The sequence below is a fragment of the Wasmannia auropunctata genome, unplaced genomic scaffold, assembly GCF_000956235.1.
Source record: "Wasmannia auropunctata unplaced genomic scaffold, wasmannia.A_1.0 LD335902.1, whole genome shotgun sequence".
Lineage (NCBI taxonomy): Eukaryota > Metazoa > Arthropoda > Insecta > Hymenoptera > Formicidae > Wasmannia > Wasmannia auropunctata.
The window spans coordinates 78,228-87,560 of NW_012026988.1; the positions used below are offsets into that span (position 1 = coordinate 78,228).

The 9,333-nt window shown below is 38.4% G+C and overlaps 4 protein-coding genes across 9 annotated transcripts; 2 read left to right on the forward strand and 2 right to left on the reverse strand.

The window, feature by feature from the left end:
- The first annotated feature begins 45 nt into the window (after nt 1-45).
- Nucleotides 46-2,461, forward strand: LOC105455517. The gene has a single exon (XM_011698896.1). It carries the CDS (start codon nt 258-260, stop codon nt 2,025-2,027), a length of 1,770 nt encoding a protein of 589 aa, XP_011697198.1. The 5' UTR covers nt 46-257; the 3' UTR covers nt 2,028-2,461.
- A 380-nt stretch (nt 2,462-2,841) lies between these two features.
- On the reverse strand, nt 2,842-3,315 carry LOC105455509 (NADH dehydrogenase [ubiquinone] 1 beta subcomplex subunit 1). Its single transcript, XM_011698884.1, has one exon. The coding sequence runs from the start codon at nt 3,211-3,213 to the stop codon at nt 3,028-3,030; it is 186 nt and encodes a 61-aa protein (XP_011697186.1). The 5' UTR covers nt 3,214-3,315; the 3' UTR covers nt 2,842-3,027.
- On the reverse strand, nt 3,200-4,558 carry LOC105455508 (the record flags this gene model as incomplete). Its single annotated transcript, XM_011698883.1, has 2 exons — nt 3,200-3,376; nt 4,227-4,558. Coding segments are annotated over 2 exons (489 nt in total), but the record flags the coding sequence as incomplete, so codon positions are not given.
- On the forward strand, nt 4,036-9,324 carry LOC105455507 (mitochondrial carrier homolog 2-like). Of its 6 annotated transcripts, XM_011698882.1 has the most exons (11): nt 4,556-4,738; nt 5,097-5,252; nt 5,333-5,770; nt 5,872-6,005; nt 6,120-6,204; nt 6,895-7,066; nt 7,123-7,254; nt 7,617-7,803; nt 7,962-8,029; nt 8,494-8,699; nt 8,802-9,324. In XM_011698882.1, the coding sequence occupies exons 3-10, from the start codon at nt 5,761-5,763 to the stop codon at nt 8,684-8,686; spliced, it is 981 nt and encodes a 326-aa protein (XP_011697184.1). In that variant the 5' UTR covers nt 4,556-4,738; nt 5,097-5,252; nt 5,333-5,760; the 3' UTR covers nt 8,687-8,699; nt 8,802-9,324. The 6 variants fall into 6 exon arrangements, with proteins under 6 accessions (XP_011697183.1, XP_011697181.1, XP_011697182.1 ...); XM_011698881.1 differs by lacking the exon at nt 4,556-4,738 and adding an exon at nt 4,036-4,190 and having other exon boundaries at nt 8,494-9,324; XM_011698879.1 differs by lacking the exon at nt 4,556-4,738 and adding an exon at nt 4,464-4,552 and having other exon boundaries at nt 8,494-9,324.
- The last annotated feature ends 9 nt before the right edge of the window (nt 9,325-9,333 follow it).

Sequence of the window (9,333 nt, forward strand, 5' to 3'; positions counted from 1 at the left end):
GGGGGGGGGTATTTAAAAAATAATATTAAGCATTTGAAAATATAAATAAAAAATAATTGTAATTAATTATTTCTTCTGTTGTCATTATACTGATATGACTATTTGGTCCAATTATTAACATTATTGCAAATTTACTTATACGTGCATTTCTAATGAGTAAATATCTATATTATTTGCAGAAATGATCATTCAACATAATAATTTTCGACGTAATCTACTTCCGGAAGAGTCCGACAGACATTAACGCAATACCAGTCATGAAGCCAATCCTGTACAGAGTCGAGACATACATCGTGCCCGGAAACGAGAACTTGTCGGTGATTAATGAGCTCGATGATCTCAAGATTGCGAATAAATTTAATATCAAGGACGAAAGCATATTCGAGAAGAATATACAAAACGAGGAAGATGCGTCGCTTGTTTCGCATAAGAAATGCGAGGAATTAGCGAGGTTCTCCGTCGAGAACAGCAAATTGATTGGCATAAAACTCGTGAAAGGTTTAGCAAGCGAAAACGAGACACCACGCGATGAACACTTCGATGACGATATCGTTAAATATTATAACGACGAGAACTATTGTCGTTCTAACGAGCGTATACCGAAAGCGGAGTTTCAAACATCGATTGGACCGCAGGAAGCATTGTATCCTGCGAGACAATTCAGCAGAGTCAACAGTTTGATGTCGATCGACGAGAGAAGCGAAAGCTCCTTAGACACCAAGGTGAGTGATTTCTGCCGTCACGGTTACAAGAACGGCTGCACCGCGTCGATACCGTCGCCCGAGGAGGTCAGTGAAGAGATCTTCCGAGAGAATTGGTTGCAGAAAATCGAGATCCTGAGGAATCGCGAAACTATCCTGAGAGAGCGGGAGATAAATCTGCAAAAGAGAGAGAGGGAGCTGTTCAGGAAAGAGAAGGAACTGAGAATCACGGAGAGGATTCTCAATGATAAAATGAAGCAGGCTGATCAACAGCTAAAACACCAAAGAGACACACTAGTGGGACAAAGGCTAGAGAAGGTGGCAAAAATCTTATCCGTCGACGTCGAGAAATCCGATAATCTTGCGAAAGAAACAACTCTAAAGAAAGAGGATGTCCCGAAGAAAGAAGATATTCTGAAAAAAGAAATTCCAAAGACAGAAGAGATTGCGATTGCGAGAAAAGAAGATATTGCAAGAAAAGAAGAGATTGCGAGAAAAGAAGATATTGCAAGAAAAGAAGAGATTGCGAGAAAAGAAGAGATTCTAAGAAAAGCAGAGATTCCGAAGAAAGCGGAAATTCCAAAAAATCCGCAACCTATCGCCAATCCGTGCGAGAGAAGAGAAGAATCTCATAAAAAGATGACAGTTCCGATGCGTTCAAATTCATCGTCGAGGAAGTCCCTTTCGAGGCCTCATTCGTATGCCAGCATAAGATACAAAGAACGACCCAAAATAAATTACGACGACATGAACTCGACATTGTCAGCCGCCAGCGTAGACACACCCAATATGCGGACGTCGGTGCTGTTCGATCCGACGCATTACAGGAAGCCAAATGCGTTCATGAGGACGACGAGCGAGAGATGGCCCAGGCATAAGGATGTCGCGGGGAGCCTGCAAAGAGTAGTCGAGGAGAGACCCGAGCATGTGTTCGAGGATAAAATCTTCCAGAAGGTCAGTGATAATATATGCGCTTGGCAGGAGAGGCAGACGAAGTTTCAGAATTACGGACTCGTGGACTTTCTTCCGAGGGATGTCCCAAGCAGAACGGAACGTAATTGCGACAACGAAGACAAGCTATCCTCGTATCTTGATCTGGCAATCGCCGAGAGGCACAACCGCGGAGATCTGGTCAGCGTTTCTAAAGACAGACTGACATCCTGTACCAGCGAAACGAACGAGAGGCTGCAACAGAAGCACCAGGTGTGCAGTTCGATGATCAAATGCTCGGTTGAGAGTAAGGAGAATGTGTGCAATACGCGCTGTGTTACCGAGAAGAAGACGAAAAAAAACACTAAGTCGAAAAAATTCTTTCTGTTTCGTTAGCACGTTCTTGTGGTACTATTATTGATACATTATGTAAAACGAGAATGATAATTCGTTCATAAGAATCTCTGAACATTTGTGATGATCTCAATTTAATATAATGTTTTAAATTTAATGTACCTAATTTTTACGCAGCTTTTATAAGTTTGTGTATATATCGAATTTATTATGCCAGCAAAATATTCTGTATTTTGCTACGAAATCGCAGTCGGTAGCAATCATCCAGTGATAAAAAGATACATCGATGCGTTGACAGAAAAGATATCTCAAACTTAACAATTTTTCAGGATACGTAACTAAAAAGTTTCTCTTTATTACCAACAATTATTGCGAATTTGATCAGACAATAAGCGATACTTCTACGTTTTAATGGTAAATTCAAAAGACTACAAGTCTGTCGTTAAAATATATATATGTATATATATATATACATATATATATTTTAACGACAGACTTGTAGTCTTTTGAATTTCGTTATATCATGTGTATATATATATATATATATATACACATGATATAACGAAAAGGTTGAGACACTAGATTATCTCGGAAAGATTCATTATCACATGATGGGTAACTTGGTATCTTACTTTTGTATAAAAAATTGTTTCCATAAACGTCATTTTTCCGAGATAATCTAGTGTCCCGATCTTTTTGTTACATCCACATTATTCTTTAAAGTCAATTTCCTATTATGAACTCAAAAATGCTAATCTTGGACTTGTCATTTTTCTGTCAACGCAGCGACATGTTTATCCTGTATATATTTATCAAATTATATCGTATTGTTACCAATAAACAGATGAGAAACAGATTGTATACATATATGTATTCTGAATTGTACATATTGCGTCATTCGATCTAAACTATACACACCTGTGTATCAATGAGATATCTTGCAACTCCTGTGATTATCATTTGAACATATTTATTCATTAATTAACTTACACAAGCGCTAATTGATTCTGCAATTGCTTAAGGTTTAACAAATAAGGGATAGCTAATACGGCCAGGAAGGTGGTTCCCCAGGCTTCAACTCTCTGCCGTATAACGCCGACTTGTCCCTGAACATTGTCATCCTATTTGTTTCCATCTTGTCTAACTTGTGGCCGATCATGAAGCCGGCGAAGGGGAAGATGAGGGTCCAGTACATCTTCCAGATGTGCGCGTGCGACAGTTTGCTCATGCTCTCTCACTTGTTCTGTTCCTCGGCAAGTTGGCGCTTCCAGCGAGCTGTCCGCTTCAGGTCCGCGTAGATCGTGAGCGCCGCAATCGTGGGGAATATCACGCTGACAAAGTTCCGCTTGACCGAGATCCAGACCGTCTTGAATGTGACAAACTCCATCAAACTGAAAGAAGTTCGAAGCTCTCGTGAATTATCGAATCGTGCGGGGTGGATGAGATCTACGACATATCGGCACACGCTAACATTATAGATTAACTTTAATCCTTTCAATGCCAAATACTTTTCACAAATGAGACGTACGCACGGAGTGCGCTTTGCAGCGCGCCTCGGCACTAAATACTTTTTAGAATACTTTTCTTAAATCACGTATTGAGAGTATGTCTTGTAGGAATAAAAGGGTATTCCAGTGAACGTAAGTTAACAGTAACGTTACATCAATACTGTAATTCCGTACTCAACAATGTAAGCGTTACATACAACATTACATACATATGTAATATAACACATGTGTTGTATCATTTATATTGTTGCGGGAAATTACAACTAACAAGTACGTTACATGTAACTTGGTGTTTGCTGGGATATTAATATTGATGTAATGTTAGTTCGTGTTTATTGTGGAATATTATATTTTGTTGAAATTGTGACGCGTAAACGCTCTCGGTATATAGCGCTAAACGATTTAGTGTGAACACGCTCACGGTATACTATCCTGCTGCACTTGTTAACACGTCCACAATATTGAAAGGGTTAATACTCTTCCTCTTAGAATTAAGAGAAAATAAATTTAATCGAGATTAAAGTTAATCTACCTATATTAGTAGAAATGGACATGAGAAAAACATTCTGCTCTAGAGATAGAGCGAGAAACGCGACCGAGTAAGTCATGTTTTTTAATCGTCGCGATAAACTCGCGTGAACGTCAGGTTCGGTGAAGCTTCGAGGAGCGAGGCGAACGTGACAAAAAATGAAGCGAGGTAAGCCGAAAGACAGGTCGAACGGGAGTCTCTTACGGTTCACAAGCCGCATCGGTCGGTCGACCGTCGACCTCGCTAGCTTTCGGAGGGTTAGGGTCGCTTCGTTTGTTATGTAACGTGTGTCGCGCTGCTTCTTCCACAGTCTTCACAAACCTCCTTCTGTCAATCGCCTTTGCGAGAGAGGCGCCGATTCGAGTCCCTCTAAAATCCCGAGTGAAACGAAAAACTGAACGTGGAACGTCGCGATATCGAGAAGGAAAGCGAGAAGCACCAGGAAGAGGGCGAACGCGCGTATTTACCTTCGTGGGGCGCGGATCGATCGCGGTCGCAACAACTGTCAGAGGATCGGGTCCAGTCACTCGGTGAGGTTAGGAACGTGCAGACGCTGGTTCGAGTAGTGGGAGAGTAGAGAGCAAGGGAGATAGAATTGGTTCAGCTGTTGGAGAATTTATATACAAGGGTTTAGATGGTCTCTCGCTATCGGTTGTGTTTGAGCTGTAGGTAACCGGAAACGCCGAAAATCGCATGCGTCCGAGGAGCCGCTGGAGGTTCGGAATAATAAGAATCTGTGGAAGTTTCTGACGAAACTTATGTCTATTTCTACCAACTATTTCTAGATTAACTTTAATCCAGGTTTAACTTACTTTGTATCCTTTTCTAATTTTAAGAATTTGGAAAAGATAAAAAGTAAATAAAACCATGATTAAAGTTAATCGACATTGGTAGAAATGGACATTAGAGTGGAAACCGGACGATTTTTGTGAATCGTCTTTCAACGGATACTTCCCGATTACGAGTACAAGTCACGCGCCGCCAGTCAATCCGTTTAGCGCGGCTCATTGATAAACACACTACCACGATTCTTTTACAATATTTTAACAGTCATTTTTGTATATCTGCACGTAGGATTCCGACCGTATTTCGAGCTTCGTTCGAGGGCGAGGGCGCTGAAATTGGGAAAGAAGAAGTGAAAACTAGCGGAGGAACCGGGGGCGCCGAGAGGAAGAGGAGAAGACTTTAGAGGAGTCGAAGTTGGAGGTACAGCTGAAAGGGAGAGAACAGGTCTGTATGGCACATCGTTGAAACATCGGGAAACGCAACCCTGGCTGAATTATTGCGATTCAAATCTATTCGAATTGCAGTTAGGTCGCTCGAGAAAGAAAATCCTGCGGCGTTTTTCAATGGAGCGGTCGCGCGCGAGATCGGAGAGATAATTCCCCCTCTTCCCCTCTCCCCGGATGCTTATCTGCTTATCGACGTGTCTCTAGCTGTGGACGCGACCTTGCACCCGGAGTGCAAAGAACACCGTGAGGGCAAAACAAACGGGCATTGTGATGCCGGAGGTGAGAGGGCCAGCCAACTACCTGTAATCAGAAAAAAACGAATGGGAGTATCGCGGCTGCGACGCTGATCCTGAATCTGGTTTCGAATTCATTTCGTCGACGGCTGCTGTCTTCCGCCGGCTCAGGGGAAAGCGCACGGAGGAGAGAGAGTTCCGCAAGACAATAGGCGGAAGGCGAATAAAAGAGGCGAATTTTGCTCTGTGATATCAACTTAGTGACTTCAAACAATGAGAACTGGTACGTTTATTATTTTTTTTTTAAGACCAGACTTCTCAAATAAGTTCCTATTGATTTTGTATATCTGTACATTTTAATACCTGTTACACCATTCTCTGCAGAAAGGAGGTCTAGGAGTTTGCCGAACGTGCCTCCAAGGTCGAAAGATACGGAGATTCTGTGGTCGGACATAGCTGGTCGCATTTTAATAAATGCAATCTCCTATCCTATCGAGTATGCCAAGGTTTTAATACAGGTAAAGACGTGTACTGGTTAACAGAATTCATGCAAGACGACATAGTCAAAATATATATGTTATTGGAAAGAAAACAGATATACATTTATATTAAGGTGAGATCTTATTACATAGATCGGATACGAGCCTATTCCACCTAAACCAACGGTAACGTTTTTTGGAAAGCCAGCACTGAAATTACCTAATGCCTTCACGTATAGTAAGTTTAGCTTTAGTTTAAAATCTGAAAAGTATTTTTGTGTCAAGAATTAAAACTTGATTCTTGATCTGGAAAAAGAAATTTGATTTACATTGCATATGATTATTTTTATATTATCTTATATCTTGATAAAGAATTTTTTATGTAACTTATACATTTGGAAAATTCGTATTAAATTAAATGCATTTCACGTGTCCCAAACGGTTATTCAAATTTTTGTGTTAATTTAATACAAGATGAATATGTTAGTAACACAAACATTATGTAAAAATTAATACAAAAAATGTAACACAATTTGGAAACAAATTATGGAATTATTCAGTATTTCTTCAGTAAAATTAACATTTACAATATATTAAATTGACATATTCATTTATCTTTGAATTTGCTTTTTCAAAAATTACAATATTTTAATAATGTTATTTATTCACTTACTCAAAAATTATGTTATCTTAATACTAAAAAATGTTAAATATCATTTTAATACAAAATATTTAAATAACATACACTATGTTAAATTAACTATTTGGATATGTTAAAAATTCAACATAAAATTTTAACAACAATTTGAAAGGACCATTTTTAACACAAATACAAGATGTTTTCTAACCGTACAAAAGATTGTTTTACCTTTTCTTTAAATTGTATTGCGTTATTATTTTGTATTATGAATAACATTATTTTTTGCAGTTAAACACATAAAAAGCGTGGATGGCTTCACAGGCTGCTACAGAGGTTTAGTGCCCAAGGTATGTTCCTACACAGTTAGCACGATAGCATGCGACAAGACTTTGGAATATCTGCAGTCGAACAACTCGGTAGAGCAGAACGAGGATGAAGACGACGTGGACGAGAGCGTGAGGTATGTGTTAAGGGAAGGGAAATACGAATAGCGAATGTAATTTCTCTTATTTACAGACGTAAAAGGTGCATGAATGAGATCATCAGGGACGTGATCAGTAGAACAGTTGCGATCGTAGTTAGTCATCCTCTAGAAGTCATTTCATTAAGGATGATGGCGCAATTTGTGGGCGGAGAGGCAAGATATAGGTAATAAATATACACAAGACATACACACACAAACTTTCTAGATGCCCAGAGAAAGGATGAATCTTTCTTTAATGTGATCCGAAAAGGAATGAAAAACTGAGAAGGGCAATATATTTGAAAAGGGGTTTAAGGAAATTTTAATAATTGGATGTTAAAAGCAATTTTATATAACGTGCGTTTAATGCACTTAAATGAGGAAACAGGCGAAGTTTGCATATAATTGTATTCGGTTTTGTTAATTTCGAAGAGAATCGACAATTTCAAGTATAGGTCTCTGGAAAAATATTTGTTGAATTTGTATTCTTCTCTGGGTGGTTCGTTTATCACCACAACGAAACTTACTTGGCATTATATTCTTACAGTAGTCTATTCGGCTCGTTCTTGGAGATCTACAGAGAGAACGGAATTCTAGGATATTATGCAGGATTGATACCGCGCGTTATAGGAAGCGCTGCGGTTATAGTTCTGACTGGCATCTCCACATTCGCCATAAATAATTACGTTATACAGGAGCCGGCGATGAAACCGTACACTGCATCAACCATGAAAGTAAGCGCATAAGTCCAATATGTTTCAGAGAGAATCTGTTCCGATATGTATTGACACAACATACTTTAGCACTAATGCATTAAACATTTCATATATACATAAAAAGTTAAGACATATTTTGTTAATTTAGACATATTTAAAACAAAATGTTTTTACAGTTTGTAGCTACGACCGTTATGTACCCGTTCCTTGTGGTGTCGCACTGCATGGCGGTAAACAACTGTGGGTAAGTAAAATCTTACGTCCATTCTCGAAGATTGACATAATTTTTTTTTACTTTTATAAATTGTATTTTATTGCACATCTAAAAATAATAGATATAACTTTGGCTATAAGTATGAAGCACCTTAAATTTTATTGCATTTTTTTGGAAAAGGCGAAAATAGGAACCAAAGGAGGATTAATAAAGTATTAAAATTGTTATAAAAATGAATATTATTTCTCAATAAAGAAATTGTTTTTTAATTTATTTTTCTTTAGATATAGAACGCTTGTGTCAATTTGTGTGAAGGTGCTTTATACTTATGGTCAAGACTGTATAATCATGGAATTTAGAAATATTAAAAGTGATGTATGCGCAGTTTCGAACTTAAAAAATAACAATACAAAATTATGAGATTGCTCACATAACGGGAGCATCTCTGATATTTTACGGAAAGATTAATATATTCGTCATTGGAATTGTTCAAGGTTGGTAGCTGGTCTTCCACCGCAAATGCCGATCTACAACAACTGGCTGAAATGTTGGTCCCATCTGTCGGCTCACAACCAACTGAAGAGAGGCAGCAGCCTGTTGTGGCGTTACTACACCGGACCGCACATGTTAATGAACGGCAAGCTGATACCGATTATGGGCGATAACTTTTATCAGCCCAGTTCTTAATGAGCATCTCAAAGTAAGCCAGACAAGTTGTCTGTTAATAAACCAAATAAGCCTGTTATAAACCAAATGAGTGTCGACCAATAGTCGTGTCCATTTGACTGTTTTATTTATACAGTGTATACATATAGCCGTATAAAAGAGAAAAGGAAAATGAGAAAGTTTTGATTGCAACGAATTTCTATAGCAAGATTGTACAAGAATTCCACGCGCTGAACACTCTTGTAAGCTCAAGTCGTTATCGGATAAAAAACAGAAAAGAAAGAAGGTGAATCAGTTAGGGTCGATCGAGATGACTTTTGCAGTTAAAACGTAATAGTAATTGTCATCGCAATATTTTCTAGGAAATAAAGGATTTTAGACAATATTTTCTAGGGGAGGAAATCAAGAACCATTAAACAAATCATCTTTATAATATTTTAGCATTTATAATGGTATGAGATTAATAGACGTCATTTTTTAATTATTACATGATGACTATTAATCGCGCTTACACGGATATGACTGTAATCGTCTTGATTGATCCTGCATCTTCAATAAAGGCATGCAATACGGAATACTTGTAAATATAAATAAATAAAATAATTAGAGTAAACACACACCGTATAGTTGCGCAATAAAAAAAGTGATGCTGGAAGAAACGAGATGTA

What these genes read in the sequence shown, in the direction of transcription:
- LOC105455517 (XM_011698896.1), top strand. Translation starts at nt 258, where the DNA reads ATGAAGCCAATCCTGTACAGAGTCGAGACATACATCGTGCCCGGAAAC.
- LOC105455509 (XM_011698884.1), bottom strand. Translation starts at nt 3,213, where the DNA reads ATGAGCAAACTGTCGCACGCGCACATCTGGAAGATGTACTGGACCCTC.
- LOC105455507 (XM_011698881.1), top strand. An exon ending in ATGCCAAGGTTTTAATACAG is followed by an intron (nt 6,006 to 6,119) that starts GTAAAGACGTGT and finishes CTTATTACATAG; the next exon opens with ATCGGATACGAGCCTATTCC. An exon ending in ACCTAATGCCTTCACGTATA is followed by an intron (nt 6,205 to 6,894) that starts GTAAGTTTAGCT and finishes TATTTTTTGCAG; the next exon opens with TTAAACACATAAAAAGCGTG.